The sequence below is a fragment of the Geotrypetes seraphini genome, chromosome 1 (assembly GCF_902459505.1).
Source record: "Geotrypetes seraphini chromosome 1, aGeoSer1.1, whole genome shotgun sequence".
NCBI lineage: Eukaryota > Metazoa > Chordata > Amphibia > Gymnophiona > Dermophiidae > Geotrypetes > Geotrypetes seraphini.
The window spans coordinates 474,717,886-474,735,047 of NC_047084.1; the positions used below are offsets into that span (position 1 = coordinate 474,717,886).

Genomic DNA, 17,162 nt, shown 5'->3' on the forward strand with positions numbered 1-17,162 from the left:
TTCCCCCCATCCCATTGGCAACATGTCTCCTTCTCCCTCTCTCTCACTGTCCATTTGTCTTTCTCTCATTCCCTCTCTTGCTGCAAAGGGAGTGGGGAAAGAGAGAGAGAGAGAAGAGAGATCCATGGTGCATCTCTCCCATCCCCTCTAATGCCACAACCGACATTTCTCCCTCTCATCCCCCGGATCATGTGCAGTATCTTTCACCACTGCCCACCAACCCCATGCCCAATATTTCTCCTTCTATCACCCTTCTCCAGAACATGCCACATCTCTTTCTCCATTCCCTCCACTACTATGACAATATTCCTCTCCCTTGCATCCCTTTCAATCTGTCCCACTGTTCCCTCTTAATGATCATATCCAACATTTCTCCTTCTCATCCTTCTCTTCCCCATGCATCTCTACCTCACTCCTCTTGCTCTCTATGCCCAACAGTTTTCCTGTTTCTTCCTTTCCCCATGTGCACCATCTCTTTCCCTCTCACTCACACACTCATGCCCAACAATTCTCCCTTTCTATTCCCTCCCTCCCTTCTGTGTCCCAAGTTCATGCCCCTCCCTTCTTCCATCCACATGCATCTTTTTCCCTCTTCCTTTTCCCTTCCAGCCATGTGTATCTCCTCTCTCTATTTCCTTCCATTCCACTTTATCCATGTGCACCTTCTTCCTCTCTCTTCTTGTCATCCTTGTGCATATCTTCCCTTCCCTCTCTTCCATCCATGTGCATTTCCTCCTCTTTCTTCCCTTCCTCTTCATCCCATAAGAAGCATATCGCTTCTCCCCCATCCATGTCCAGCCAGCAGCCTTACCAACTCTCTCCATTTCCCCACATCCCTCAGTCCAACATCGCTCCCTCTCTCCTCCCCCTCCCCAGCAAGTCAAGCATTTCTCCTCCTCTAACCTTCCTCCTTCTGCCCCCTACCACTGCCTGACTCAGAATCTGGATTTCACACAGGGCTCGGCACCGGCACTATCTTCAATGAAGAGCCTTCATGTCCATGTGCTTGGGAAGGCCCTATTGGCTCCACCCACTTTGACACATTTGCATCAGAGGGGCAGTACCAATAGGACTTCACGAGCGGATAGACTTGAAGGCTCTGCATCAGTTAAACTAGTGCCAGGCCTTGTATAGACTCCAGACTCCCTGACAGGCTGCTGGAAGGTGGCAGAAGACAGAGAGATCTTCATCGCTGGAGTTAGCTTGGTGTTGCTCGGACTGTAGAGCCACCCCACTGACCCGGAAGGCGGAGGGAAGCCTTCCAGGTCAGCCAGTATGGCCCCAAAGTCTGGGCAACACCAAGCTACGCACCTCTCACAAGCAGCTTGCGTACACCTAGGGGTATGCGTACCGCATGTTGAGAAACACTGTTCTAGAAGACCCCACAATAGGGATACCCCAATTAACATCCTGCATGTTAAAATCACCTATTAGTAAAACTTCTCCTTTTTTAGATATACAGTGGTACCTTGGTTTACGAGCATAATTCGTTCCAGAAGCATGCTCGTAAACCAAAATATTCGTATATCAAAGCGAGTTTCCCCATAGGAAATAATGGAAACTCACTTGATACGTTCCCATCCCCCGAGGCCAGCGGCACTGCTCTATCCCCCCCACGAGAACCGGCATTGCTCTCCCCCCGAAGGCCTTCCCCCCCCCGATCCAGCACCACCACCCCCCGGCCGCAATTCGGCACACCCCCTCCCCCCCCCGCCGTGACCTGTAGTCCCCCAGACCTACCTGAATCCGCTTCTTACTTTCAGGTCGGCCTCGGCACCGGCACCGGCACCGGCATGTCCTGTGCGTTGGTGCCGGTGCCTGAAGATCGGCTTCCTCTTCTGTGCTGGGCCTTGAGCATCTGCGCAAGCTCAAGGCCTGCGAGTTCACGCTCTCTCTGAGATTCTCGGAGATCTTGGAGTGAACTCGCAGGCCTTGAGCATGTTTACCATTAAATCTCTGTCCATTTCTTCCGTCTGTGAAGGAGGCCTGTATATCACACTAATGTAAATATATTTACCATTCCCTCTTTCCAAATTGATCCACAGTGCCTCTTCTGTGCCCTGCAGATCCTGCAATTGTGTGGCTTTAATATGATCTTTAACATATAATGCTACTCTCCCTCCTTTTCTTCCTATCTTGTCTTTCCTGAACAGATTATAGCCCAGTATAACTACATCCCAGTCATGGGTCTCTGTGATCACCACTATATCCAACTCCTCTTCTTCCATCACAGCTTCTAGATCTAGAATTTTGTTTCCCATACTTCAAGCATTAGTATATACTGCTTTCCAGACATTGCCCCCTTCTCCGATCTGTGTAGAGGTATTCAGTGATTTACTTACCTGTTGATTTCTGTGTTCATTAGATGAGTTTATCTTTAAACTGCACCGCACACAATTGTGAGATATTACATCTGTAAATGTAAAATAAATGAAATGAGCTGATACTGTGTTTCACAATGCTAGGCACAATTTCTTGCCAGGACAGTGTTCCGCTTAGTGGTTAAGTGAACATGACCAGCATAGAGTTATTTTTGGCTGGAACCTTGAACTTCTTTATCAGCACAATTAACTTTTCCTTGAACTTCTTTATCGGCGCAATTTCATTTTCTTGTTTAACCTGTAATCCATTGTGCTGAACTGCAGTGTAATGGGCACCTAATGAACAATCTACGCACATAGGCTTGGATTCTCTAAACGGCGCCATTGTTGGCGGCTGCCAGTCACGGGTCGATCGCGCCATGGCACTGTTTAGAGAATCGCACCTCCGGCAAAGGTAAGCACCAAAAATGTAGGCCAGGGTTTCCAATGCCTACATTGCCAGTGACTGCCTTTGACGGGAATTGCACTTACATTGGCGCTTTATGGCACCCAACGCTACTACTGGCATTAAGCACACTTACAGTGGCATTAGGCACAGTAAAGTGCTTCCAGAAGCAAGATTCCAGTACTGTTTTTGAGGTGCCTTGAATTTTCTTTTAAGTCCTCTTTCAAATGGTGTTTTGGATTTCACTTAGGTAGAGCGCCTAAGTTAAGGCACCGTTTAGAGAATATGGGCCATCGCTTTTACCTGCCACAGCCTCAGCCAGTTTTAAACACAAGGCATTCACATATATTGACTAGATTTCAATGAATTCATAGCTTTAATGTAACTGTATCTGAACTGTTCCCTAAATAACAAAAAAAATGTCAATATACCTTGTTCAAGACTGGTCGCCGTACATGAAAAAGGATATAATACTACTAGAAAGGGTCTAGAGAAGAGCGACAAAAATAGTTAAGGGATTGGAGGAGTTGCTGTACAATGAGAGGCTAGAGAAACTGGGCCTCTTCTCCCTTGAAAAGAGGAGACTAAGAGGGGACATGATCGAAACAATCAAGATATTGAAGGGAATTAACTTAGTAGAGAAAGAAAGATTGTTCACCCTCTCCAAGGTGGAGAGAACGAGAGGGCACTCTCTAAGGTGGAGAGAACGAGAGGGCACTCTCTAAAGTTAAAAGGGGATAGACTCCGTACAAACTTAAGGAAGTTCTTCTTCACCCAGAGAGTGGTAGAAGTCTGGAACGCTCTTCCAGAGGCTGTTATAGGGGAAAACACGCTTCAGGGATTCAAGAAAAGGTTAGATAAGTTCCTGCTGGACCAGAATAGGCGCAGATAAGGCTAGACTCAAATAGGGCACTGGTCTTGGACCTAAGGACCGCCGTATGAGTGAACTGCTGGGTCTGACTCAGCAGCGGCAAATCTTATGTTCTTATTGTATCAACATTATAAAAACAGCTGTAAATGTTCTCTCGTATCAACGTGCAACTGACCTGCAAAGAGAGAAAACAAGGGATCAAGTGTGGTCTACAACAAGTTCACCAAACTTCATCCAACCTCCCAAAAAAATCATTTTAAAACCCATAAAATAGGTGAGCCATAAAAGTGCATCAGGAGCTTTTGGCAGAGAAGGCTCAACCATGCTCTTAATCTGAGTAAAGCAGCATCTTTCTGTAAAAGATAGAAGGTGGGAGCCATTTTTGGAGCACAACAAAGAAAAATGGGGAGACCCAATGATCCACAATGAAAACAATCCACCAATGAAAACAAAAACTGTAGATACAGATGTTCTGGAGATAATTTATTAAACAGAAAAGTGTATCCATATCAACCTTTGAAGCTATCTGAATGGGGAAGAGTTATGAGAACCTCAGACATTCTACATATAAAACTCTACCCTGTTCACGTCAGAGATCCTTATTTCCCTGGTCAGAGAAGCACATGAGAGAGAGCACCTGGGAATCACCAGTGGCCAGCCCATGGCTGATAGTGATGACAGGGACGATTGGCAGTTGACTATGACTGACTTTCTAGACCTTTCCATATCCAGTTTAAGATTCTCACTCTTGCTTATAAAGTGTTACACTCTAATAAACCTTCTCACTTCTCTGCACTTATCTCTCCCTACTCCTGCTAGGATTCTACAATCTGCTACTGCATCTCGGTTGGCTATGCCTCTGCATAGCCCCTACTGGAATGCTTACCTTTTGAACTCCATTCCGCCCAAACATTTCTTTCTTTTTGGACCCTTCTTAAAACCCGTTTATTCACTCTAGCTTTCCCATTTTTGACACTTGACCTCCGCTGACATGGACCCATTTCCGTTTGCTCCTCCTGTGCTATCTTTGTTCTGTGGACTTTATGTAGACCCTTTCCTAATTTATTTTCTTGTTTTTAATTTGTGTACCGCTCTGATTTGTTTTAAAGGGCAGTATATCAAGTCTGAGATAAACTAAACTGACATATGTTGGAGCACTGAGCACACCAGAAAAAAAATACTTTCCTTAAATTAAACTACTGTATTTCCCCCTTCTCTCTCTCTGCTTAATCTCCCTGTATTTAATTCTCTCCAAAAACTATAAATCCAATCACCAAACCTGTTGTACTACTTAAATGTCTAGTTACTCCACACTGTGTATGTTCATTTGTAAACCGTTCTGAGCTATTGGGAGGACGGGATAAAAATCTAAATAAATAAATAAATAAATAAAATTGTTATAGAGATATATTTTGGTTCTTTATTTGGTTTTTTATTTAATTTTGTAACTGCATTGGTAGTGGTCAATATACTAAACTTGGCCAATGGATTCCTGAAAATCACACCTACACTTTCAGGTCAGTTAGGTCTACCTGCAAGCATAACTGATCCTCATCTCAGGAGTGGAATGTTTCTGCTGGGTGCACTATTGCTATAGCTGGCAGGAATTCCCAAGTCCCACCAGCTGTAGATTACACCAGTTCAGGGATGAATGCAGCAGTCAGCGTGAACACTATGGGGCTGATTCTATAAATACATCTAATATAATAAAATGGTAAGCCGCGCATGCGCACTTCCTATGCGTGCGTCCGTTTTCCGTGAGCTGTAGCACACATAGGAAGTGCGCATGCGCAGCTTACGGTCTGGCCTCACAAGGCAAGACAAGTTGATGTCGGCCGCGGCGGCTACTGCCCGCCCGAAGCTCTCTCTCTTCCTCCCCCCCCCAGGCGGATGTCGACCGCGGCGGCCCGAGGCGGATGTCGGCCACGGCGGCTGCTGGCCGCCCGAAGCTCGCTCTCTCTCTGGCGGCCCGAGGTGGATGTCGGCCACGGCGGCTGCTGGCCGCCCGAAGCTCGCTCTCTATCTTCCTCCCCCCCCAAGGCGGATGTCGACCGTGGCGGCCCGAGGCGGATGTCGGCCGCGGTGGCTGCTGGCCGCGGCAGCTGTTGGCGGCTGCAGGCCGTTAACATAAGTAGGGCATGGAGTTCAGCAGGAAGGTATGGGGGGGGAGGAAAATACTACACAGGGAAGTGGGGTGGGAGGGAAATGCTGCAACATACGGAAATGGAGGGGCAGAAAAGGGGTTGATGGACAGGGGAACAGGTGCTGATGAACAGGGAGGGGGCAGAAAAATGAAGACAGGGGAACAGGGGGAACAGGAAGGAGGTGATGATGGACAGGGGGAGGTAAAACAAAGGGAAAAGGGCTTCTTCTGGATAAGGTGAGCAGTGATGGGGTGGTGGAGGACACAGCGGAGGTAAAAGGAAGGGAGAATGGACAGGGGGAGCAGGCAAGGGATGGTGGTGGACAGCCAAGGGAAAAAAAAAGAAAGAAAGAAAGACAAATACAGAAAGCGGCTAAGGAGAGAGAGAAAAAAATAAAGACAGACACACACACATATATTCTAGCACCCGTTAATGTAATAGGCTATAAGACTAGTATATCATAAAAACACAGGCTTAAAAAATGTGCAGTGTGATGTGAGACACTAATAAACATTAAAAATGCTCAGGTCTCATCCCTGAGATAATACATTAGCATGCGTCAAGCAGTTTCTAAAAGAAAAATTAAGAGGTCCTTTTACTAAGGCGCGGTAGCCGTTTTAGTGCGCGCTAAATGCTAATGCGTCCGTAGAATATAATGGATGCATTAGCGTTTAGCACACGCTAATATTTAGTGCATGCTAAAATGGCTAGCTTGCCGTAGTGGAAGGACCCCTAAGAGTTTCAAAGAACAAACAACAAGAATTTTTAGTGGCAGTGGCTATCTTACTTTCAGCGTTTTATTGTGATTTTTAATCAGCCGGCACCTAGAAATATGACACCGGCCGCGTATCAGTCATACGATAGGTGCCTTTTTTTAATAGAATTGGATAGGCGCCTATTGCCCAATTAAATATATATATTTTTTCCAAATCTTTATTAATTTTAAAAATCAACATCAAGTGCAACATTGTCAAACAATTTACAAAATAAAGCAGCACTTAATTCCATCAATTGATTTAATAAGTACATATCCCATCCCCCCCACTCTTTCATACAGTATAAAGACAATCAAGAGTAATACAAATGACCAAGATAAGCAAATTACAATTGAAAAAGAAATTAAGTACATATTCCCCCCCCCTTCCTGGATGTGTATAATCAATGAGGAAAACTAGTAATCAATCTTTACAAAATTTTGTCAATGTCCCAATTGTATCGCACTCATACGTTCAAATTTATAAGTTTGGCACAAGGATTCCCACCAAAATCTATAGTTTAACCTGTCCCAATTTTTCAAAATAAGCTGTATGGCAACTCCCGTCATGATAAAAAGTAGTCTATTGTTATGTGGAATTATTGGACTCTTGGCCCTCAATAACATACCAAACAGCACTACGTCATACGTCAATGCCAATGGAACTGCCAGAATTCTATTAATTTGACCCCAAATAGATCGCCAAAAGTCAAGTATCAAGGGACAAAAGAAGAGCAGATGATCCATTGTCCTTATATCGAGATGACAGTGGCAGCATCTATTTGACTTAGAACTATCTAATTTTTGTAATCGAACAGGGGTCCAAAAACTTCTATGCAACAGAAAAAACCATGTTTGTCTCATAGATGCCGACACTACATCTCATCCTCCAAGTCCAAATTCGTGGTCATTGAGAGTGACTCAGAAATCTGCTGCTTTATCTCAATGCTCCAAATGTTTTTAAGTCTAGTTTTTGGTTTCTTATTCAAAAATTCAGATATTAATTTATACCACCTGGCTGCCTGATGCCCCAGCAAATCTGCTGTGGCAGCATAGACCCGGCAGGCTATACTGAGTTTTTAAATTACGTCATTCAGGAAACCACTTCTGAATGGCCTGCTTCAACTGCAACCACTTATATACTTGAGATTTTGCAATACCAAATATTTGTTGCAGTCATGAAAAGTCAAGCATCTTTCCATCTGATAACACATCTTCTAGCGTACGCTTGTGGAGATGGTGTGGTATACAAACCTAAGGTTTAGTTTAGTTTAGTTTAGTTTAGTACGTATGCCTGCCTGCAACCAAAGCTTCCAGAGGATCTTAGACTCGCCAATTTGAATCTTGGAGTTCAACCATAAGGACTGACACGTGGATTTTTCTACTCTGTTAAGTTATTAATAAATTTTAAGGTGTTCCATGTGGCAAATAAGATACTATTGTCCTTATAAATTCTGGGCAATTTGATACTCACCGTATGACATAATCTTAATGGGGACATAAGTTGCCATTCTAGAAATAACCAATCAGGGAGATTTTCCATGGGCTCAGAAAGGATCCAATACATACCCTGACGCAGTATATAGGCCTGATTATACCTATAAAAATTTGGGAAATTTACCCTACCCATCACAATTGGTTTTTGTAAAGATACTAAAGCAATTCTCACAGTTTTACACAGCCAAATAAATTTAGTAAGGATACTATTTAATTTCTTATAAAAGGACCCCTGAAAATAAACTGGCAACATACCCATTTGGTACCAAACTACAGGCAGAATCATCATCTTGACAGTTTGGACTCTCCTCCACCAAGAAAGATGTAAGGGGTTCCATTGCTCACACATTTCTGTGACCTTCAGCAATAGAGATTTTTCTTTTCTTTTTTTTTTACTCTCATTGTATCTTCCAGCGTTTTTTGAATCAAAATACCTAAATATTTTATCCCCTCTTCCTTCCGAAGGAAGGATAATGAATCAAATAGTCCTTTTGCGTAATGTACGTTTAACGGAATAACCTCCGATTTACTCCAATTTATTTTATATATCCAGAAAATTTCCCAAATCGGTCAATCAAATTTAGTAAATGTGGAATGGTAGATTCAGGATTCTTCAAATGAAGCAAGATATCATCTGCATAAGCAGAGACTTTATATTCCCGACCTGCATAAGAAATACCCTGTATCTCCTTTGCCTGTTGAATAGCCAATAACAAGGGTTCCAGAACAATATCAAAAAGCAAAGGGGATAATGGACACCCTTGCCTAACCCTCTCTCCAGACGAAAACATTTTGAAAAAATATTGTTAATATATAGTCTGGCAGAAGAGGAACTATACAAGGTTTGAATCATTTGTATAAATCCGGCCCCTATACCAAACCAATCCATTGCTTGATACATGAAGGTCCATTCTACATGATCAAAGGCCTTATCTGCATCCAAGAATACAGAGAAGGCCGGATCCTCCTTGGCTTTTGTTAAATTTAACATGTGAAAAGCCAGTGTGGTGTTATTTGAAGAATGTCTTTGAGCAACGAAACCCGTTTGGTGCATACCAATAATATAAAAAAGAGCATTGGCCATGCGTAAAACCAATGACTTAGGTAGAAGTTTTCCATCTACATTAATCAAAGAAATAGGCCTGTAATTTGAAACCAAAATGGGATCTCTATTTGGCTTCGGTAAAACAATAGTTAAAGATTCTGCCATAGTATCTGAAATGCAACCTTTAGTTAGTTGTACCTGATATAAATTTAAAAGATGAGGTAACAATGTAATTTGGAATGATCTGTAAAACCCTACAGTGAACCCATCACCACCTGGAGCGGATCCAACTCTAAGGGACTTCAACGCTGTTTGAGCCCAATTAAATTTTTTAAACCAATTATTCCAGGCTAATTGGCAAATCACCCTTAATAGCCTAATGCTTAAGTGGGAGGCTGGAACTCGTCTGGAAGGAGAAAAGAGGCTTTGTGGAGTTGGGTCTTGGGGCAGGGCTGGAGGCAGAACTGGATGGGGCTGGATGCAGAATGGGGCGGGGTCATGTGTCCATAGTTTCCTGGAGAAAAATATGGTAACCCTAGGCCTTATATGTAAACCACTTTCATTTTAACTACAGAAAGGCAGTATATCAAATCCCTTCCCCTAGGCTGAGGTCAAGAATAAGATCACCATTCAGGAATGGGCTGACCACATCCCAAAGGCAGTTCCTAAGAATATTCCTCCAGCCATGGGAAGTCCAAGAGGGTTTCTTTATCATTTGAAAGGCATAGAATAGAGGTGGTTTTAATCAGAAGAGAAAACAGGAATTGAGATGACCAAGATAGTTCCTGGATGGCTTGTTTTTGCCTATGATGCAATGGATATGTGAAGATTCAAAGCTAGAAGGTGGCGTTGAAGATCCACACGAAAGACACACTAAAAAGCAGATCCCAGAAAAGATGGATGAAGCAAAAAATTTAAAGATTTTATTATTTCAAAAACAACAGATACACAACATGACTATGTTTTGAAGAATCTTCAACATGGGTAGAACTATAAATTAAAATACATATAGCAGAAACAGTGCATAAACATGTTTATTGTCTTGTTTTATGATTTATATAATTTATAAGGGTATTTAAGAAAACAAACAAACATTTATTATGTGCATAGACCCGCCTTCTTTCATGGCTCCGCCTTCTTACTGCATGTGGGAAAAACCAGGGCACAGCTCCACTAAACTACTTTTTACTGCAGCTTAGTAAAAGAGCTCCTAAATCTGATGTGTAGATTCAGTTATTACATTTTCTACTGAGCAGTCTTCACCTGCATTAGTTTTTTCTTTTTCTTTTAATTCTTTATTGATTTTCAAATTTTAACAGTGCAGTACAAATATATTAAAGATGAGCATTATACATAACACACTTAAAATACACAAAATTAACACATTACCAATCCTTTTCTCCCTCCCTTCCTCACATAACTATTACACTGCACATGCATATATTGTTGTTATATTATAGATAAATACCTTTAGCAAACCCAAATACCTTCCCCTCCCCCCTCCAGATGTGTAAGGAATCTGTAAAAAGGGAGATACCTGACATTCATTCATGCAATCATTCAACATATGCAGTCAATGGGCTCCACACCTTATTGAATGTCATACTAGACCCCAAACACTCCGCATTCATTCTCTCATATTTATATGTGGAAAAAATATTTGCCCACCAAAATGTGTGATTCAGTCTGTCCAGTTACGTGTAATCATCTGGATGGCTATTCCGGTCATAATCATAAGCATTAGTTTTTACTTTTAAATTTGTAAGAGTTTATGCACTAAAATGCAAAGAAGCAGGTAGAGTCTTCTGGATTTGGAGAAATGACCATTTGTCTTTTGCTTTCCTGACTAGTTACTTGAAATGTTTTATTTTCGTTTTTTTTGCAGGCCGTGTTGGGTCCCCTGATTGCCATTGCACTGAAACTTTCTCAGATTCATGAGAGGACAGGCCGTAAGGGACCCACTGTCATCACCTGAGCCCTAAAGCTTCACTAACTCAAAGCAGAAAGCGAGCGTGAGAAGGAGAAACCTTCCTTTGACCTTGCCGGTGCCTTATTAGCAGTTTATGCCTTTCTGAAGTTTTTGAAGCCAAAAGGAAAGCTTTGACTTGTATTCAGTTACATTATCAACTAAAATCAACTGTATTTTATTACATTTGACAGAGCTGCAATATATTTTATTCATTATAAGTAAAATTAAAAGGATTTTTAAAAAGTCCCTGAAATCAAACTCAGCAAATATTCTTGGTGTCAAAATAACTTTGAGTTTTTCAGGATGAGATGTAAGTCTAGTCTTGATAAGCTTCAGTTGAGAAGGAAAGTAGTTGTATACAGTTGAACTGTTTACAAGGGTGGCCCAAGGGTTTCAGACACCCTAGGCAAACTTCAGCCATACTGCTCCTAGCACCTCTCTTTCCCTTTCTACTCTCCCCTCCCTCATCTCCCCTTCCCAGTTGGCCAGCTTATCTCCCCCTTCCCTCGTCATTGCTGCTCCTGCCCCTATCTCCTCCAAGGCCTTCCCAAAGATTAAAGAAACATCAGCACTGTACAGGCCTGTAAGCACAGACTACACTGAATCTCTTCTTTGTCCTGCTCACCTTTGAGAGGAAGTTTGCCTTGGAGAGAATGGAACAAAGCAGTGCTTCAGTGCAGGCCTGATGCTTCTTTTAACTATGAGCCAGTCCAAAAGGGGGTAGGGGGCAATAGCAGCAGTCCTGGCAGCAAGAAGGGACCTAGAGGAAGACTCAGATGCGCCAGAGCTGTGCCACAATCCCTAAATTCTATTGCCCTAGGCAGAAATCTGTCCTCCTAGTGGCTGGTTCCTACCACACCCACACAGGCCTACTCATGCTTTCAGGTGGCATATTATTTCTACTTTGTTGAATGTGGCCATAGTCCCAAGCTTGTTTGTATGTGAATAGAGTTGCTGTGGCATTTAGATTTCTTTTATCTTTGTTTCTTCCTACTGCATTTACACTTTACCAAAGAGCTTTCTAGGAATATCTTCCCTAAATATTATGTGGGGTTGTGTTGATATGCAAACACAGTTTACCGGTTTTAAGAAGGATATGCTCCTTTTGGATCTTGTTCACTCACTGTTACTTTCACACTCACATGATGGAAGAATTCTATAGGAAGTTGGACTCATTTTGAAGGGAACCTTTCAGAAAGACCAGCAAGTCATCATTGGATCGACTCCTTAGCTGCCAGTAATTTGTGTTAGAATCCCTGAAGTGATAGAGAGGAGTTACCATGTGGCGGATAACAGTATTTTAGATTTTTATGTTGTTGCCAAGTCTGCAGTTGTTTTTGTTTTTTAGCTTTGCTGCTTGGTTTGCTGCAGTTCCTGTTGGATTTTTCTTTTGTTTGCGTTGCCAAGGTCAATATCATGGGACCTCTTTGTCTTTAGAACAGCATCGATATGTCACTCTCACATGGTGAGGAATCTATGTTGACTTGAGTCTGGGGAGCTCATTGGCAGTGGCGTAGTAAGGGGGAGTGGGTGGACCGCCATGGGCACCATCTCAATGGGGATGCCGGTACCTCTCCGCCCCAACACACCATGCCACACTCTCACCTTTCCCTTCCCCTCACCCCGTACCTCTGTAGATCTTTGCCAGTGTGAGCAACTTCTTCTGCCTGTTGCTCGCGCTGGCCTGTTTCCCCTTTGAACCATTTCCAGGTCGGGCCAGGAAGTGATGTCAGAGAGAAAACCTGGCGCGAGCAGCATACTGGAGAAGTCATTTGTGCTGGCGAAGATTTACAGAGGCACGTGGGGGGAAGGGAGAGCGCGGTGTGGCATAGGGGGTGGGAAGAAGTGGGGGTGGGCACCACCACCCCTTGCTACATCACTGCTCGTTGGCTTGGCAAAGACATACAGAACCCATCACAATCTAAATTGCTGATTCAAATTCATCTCAGGCCAAAGTGACCAAAAGCCAACATGACACTACGGGACCCTTTTACTCAAGTGTGCTAAGCAGTTAGCGCACTCTGCCCTAGTAACTGCTACTATATATTGGTATGACAGCAAACACCAATTCATGTGCCAACTGCATAGTATGTTATATGGTGTGAAATGAGCGAGTTATGGGTGGAGAATGGATACAGATCTAAGCAGTTTCCAATAAAATACAGGTATTTAGAACTTACCTATCTGTCCCAAAGGCTCACAATCTAGCTACAGTACCTGAGTACACAATTATTAAAATAGAAAAGATATAAACAAAATTCCAATAATTGTGAGGGAAAGGTACAATTCAAATATTAAAAAACTGGTGCAGTTAGTGTGGAATCGGATACAGCTTCCATTGTGCAATAAAGAATTTTTCTGTGTGGTAACTCTATGGGAAGATCCTGGTGACTCCCCTAATACTTAAAAGACAATTACCGTATATACTTGAATATAAGCTGGGTTTTTTGGGCCCAAAAATGGGGTCCTGGTTTATATATGGGTCATCCCCCAGTGACCACCTGAAACCCTCCTGGACTTCCTGTAGACCTGCCTTAAGCTGGGACAGGAGGGATCCCTCTCATCTCCTGCCCTGGCCAACACTAATAATTACCACCCTCCCTCCTTCCGTCCATTGCGTACCTCTTCCCTGGTGGTCCAGCGTGTATGCGCTGAAATCCTCCTTTGTAAAAGTAGTAGCCAGCGGCGCACCCAGTCCGGCACGCAGGAGCAAGCTTTTCACGCTCCTGGCCGGCCCTGCACCACTCCTTGATAGGCTATCGCAAGTTCTCACGGGATTTGCGGTTCTCATGGTAGCCTATCAAGGAGCGATGCAGGACTGGCCAGGAGCACGAAAAGCTTGCTCCTGCGTGCCAGCCCGGGTACGCCGCTGAGTACTGCGTTTACAAAGCAGGATTTCAGCGCATACACGCTGGACCGCTAGGGAAGAGGTATGCGAGGAAGGTAAGGAGAGAGGGTGGTAATTATTAGTGTCAGCCGGAGTAGGAGAGGGGAGGGATCCCTCCTGCCACGGCCTACCACTAGGTGGTTTAAGTTAAGGGGAATGGTTACCATAATCTGCTGGCTGGGTTAGAGGGCAGAGGGGAGTATGGGACAATCAAGTCATTGTGACATCACTGATGAGGTTGACTCTTTTTAGGGGGGAGAGGGTACAGGGAAGGAAGGTGGGACAGTGTTCAGAGCCTGGCAGGGAGGGGGCTTGGTTCACAGCCTAGTAGGGAATGGGACTGAGTGCAGGGCAGGGAGGAGTGCAGACCAGGGGGCTGGGTGCAGAATTTGGCAGGGAGGGGGGTCTGAGTGCAGAACCTGGCAGGGCAGGACACTTGAATATTAGCCGCCCAATTTATATTCGAGTCAACCATTTTTCCTCCTTTTGGGGGGGGAATGGGGGTCTCGACTTATATTTGGATCAACTTATATTTGAGTATATACTGTAATTTACTTGCATTTTTAAATAAACCATCTAGGTGCCAGCATTTACACTCTCCATGGTCCTACCTAAGTTATACATACATGTTTTAACTGTTACACTAGTTTCAGAGGTGTAGCAAGGGTGAAAGGCACCCGGGGCATTGGCAGCCTTTCCCCGCCCCATATGCTCTTTCCCTGCCCCCTCCTGCCGCACGCCCCTTTCCCCGTGCCTCTTTAAACATTCCTAGTACGAGCAGCAACCCCAACCTGCTGCTCGCACCAGCATTGGCTCTTCCTCTGATGTCACTTCCTAGGCGCGGATCCAGGAAGTAACATCAGAGGAAGAGCTGATGCTGGCGCGAGCAGCAGGGTGGAGTTGCTGCTTGCGCTGGGAATGTTAAAGAGGTATGGGGGAAGGGAAGGGGTGTATGTGTGTGGTAGTGGGGGGGCCATGGAAGGAGTGGGGGTCGGAGAAGAGGACAGGTGCCAGCGCCCCCACCAAGACGGCACCCAGAGCGGTCCACCTCCCCTTACTACGTCACTGTCTAGCTTTATATATTAAGATGCTTAGAACAGGTAGAAGCCTGTTCAATAAAGGAAAGTAAGGCCCAAATTCTGTAACCGGCGCCTAATGTAAGGCACCTATTTTGGAGGCACCCATCTAGATAGGCGCCTATCTAAATTGAGTAACAAGCTTAATTAAGCTTTTTAATTAGCAATAATTGAAACTTAGGCGCCTATCAAGAAAGAGCGAATCTGCCACAAGGCGCCTCTAAAAATTTAGGCGGCCTTCAAAAAAATAGATGTTATACACGTTAGGCGTGGGCATAGCTACATGTTAGGCGCCTTGTTGCAGAATCGCTGCTCTTAAGCGTGCTTAACTTTTAGTTGTGCCTAGAGCTGGCCTATTTCTTGGGTGCCTCCAGAATAGGTTCCGCTCAGTCTGATTCATTAAAAAGCACCCAATTTTACTTGAATCGCGCTGAACAGTGCCTAACTTTTGGGTGCTTCTTATAGAATTTGCCCTTAAGTGTCTATGTACCCACAGAGAATACTAGTGACTTCTTAGGTCTGGTCTAAATGCTCACGCCTAGATTATTAAAAAACTTCACATCAATTATACTGTAATATTTTATCATTTATGTGCTTAACTGTGCACCCCATCTATGCTCTGCCCAGACTCCGCCGATGCATATACCCACCTTCAAACTATGAGGCATCACATTTAGGTGCCATTCCATAGATTACTGCTGGTATTCTGGTCATTTATGTATGTTCATGGCGCCTAAAAGTTGACAGCCCCTTTAGGGGGTAATTTTATAAGGTAAGTGCAAAAACTTTGGCTCATACTATGTGGTAATCTGAGCACTTAGGCCCAGATTCTGAAAATGGCGCCATAATCAGCAGGCGCCTGAACAAATGGTGCCGGTCGCATGTCACTCCCGATTACGGCGCTGTTTTCAGAATCAAGGCCTGAATTGAAGGTAGGCGCTGGAAATGTAGGCCAGGGTTTTATAGGCCTACATTACCGGTGCCTACCTTCGACATAGAATCACACTCAGCGGGGCCAAATGTCAACCCCACCCATAACTATGCCTCTTTTGATATTCAGCATCAAGAAGCATCTGTGAAGACATGTTTTGTAGGCGCCTTGTTGAATCAAAACTTCACCAGACTCCACATTACTCACTCATATATATCCCTCAGTTCCACTTACAAGGGAGAAAAAAATGATTACAGATTGAACAACGATGGATTCATCGTTCGAATTGCTTACATCCACAGGGTTTGAACTACTAGAGGTAGTGGCCACAGCTCGAGGCACCTAGAATTGCGTGGGCGTCGTCATGATGAGGTCACACACATGCGTGATGTCATCATGTCGACATCCGCGCATGTGCAAAGACCCTTCAGTTAGGCCCCGAGTGGGGGGTGCCAGGAGGGAAGCAGGCCAGAGAGGAGAAGCGCTGGCTGACTGCTTACAGGACGTGCCTCTCGCTGCAAGAAGCACATCCTGTGGGCAGTCAGCTGGCGCCTCTCTTCCTCCCCAGTGTGCCACGGCACACCTGAAATCTGAGGAGACACACTAGGGTGCCGAGGCTCACAGTTTTGCAATACACTGATTTATTCAGTAGAATATGGCCTAAGTGCAAAACTGTACCACACTTTAATAATAAGGACCCTAAACCTTTTCTGTGGCCAAGATGAAATGAGTTAGCAAATTAAATCCATTATTTTAGAGGCTTGGGATCAATGACGCATTGAAAACATTCTGCAAACTAAGCAGAGAAGTTAAGTATTTCAGTGCCAAGGAAGCTCTATTATTTTCTCACTGCTCGAGATTGCTCCAGCAGTTTTTCTCTGTTCTTTTCTGACAAGACTGTGTGGGCTGTTTGCAGTGCAGCTAACTGGGCCACACCTGCCCTTTGGAGGTTATTCCGTTTCCAGTGATATCTGACAACCACAAATTTCACTGATAAACTACAGAAGCTATAAAGAGTAAAGGATATGGAAAGCTGAAAATGGGTGGAATTAAAGATGGTTCTGGATAACTACAAAAATCCTCTCATTTATTGCTGTGCTCTGCAGATGGTGGGAAAAGAGAATGCCTCTTGTTATAACTGGAGAAAATGAGAAATTCCCTATGTGTATTTCAAGGGGAAATAATTATGGGCTCCATGTACTAAGCTGCAATAGCATTTTTA

At 44.0% G+C, this 17,162-nt stretch overlaps 1 protein-coding gene across 1 annotated transcript in view; it reads left to right on the forward strand.

Moving 5' to 3' along the window:
* The window catches only part of PGM5 (phosphoglucomutase 5), a 179,788-nt gene extending 167,168 nt beyond the window's left edge, over window positions 1-12,620 (forward strand). Inside the window, exon 11 of the mRNA XM_033924888.1 lies at window positions 10,963-12,620. Within this exon, the coding sequence (XP_033780779.1) occupies window positions 10,963-11,052 (90 nt within the window). The 3' untranslated portion in view covers window positions 11,053-12,620. The remainder of the gene's footprint in view (window positions 1-10,962) is intronic.
* The last annotated feature ends 4,542 nt before the right edge of the window (window positions 12,621-17,162 follow it).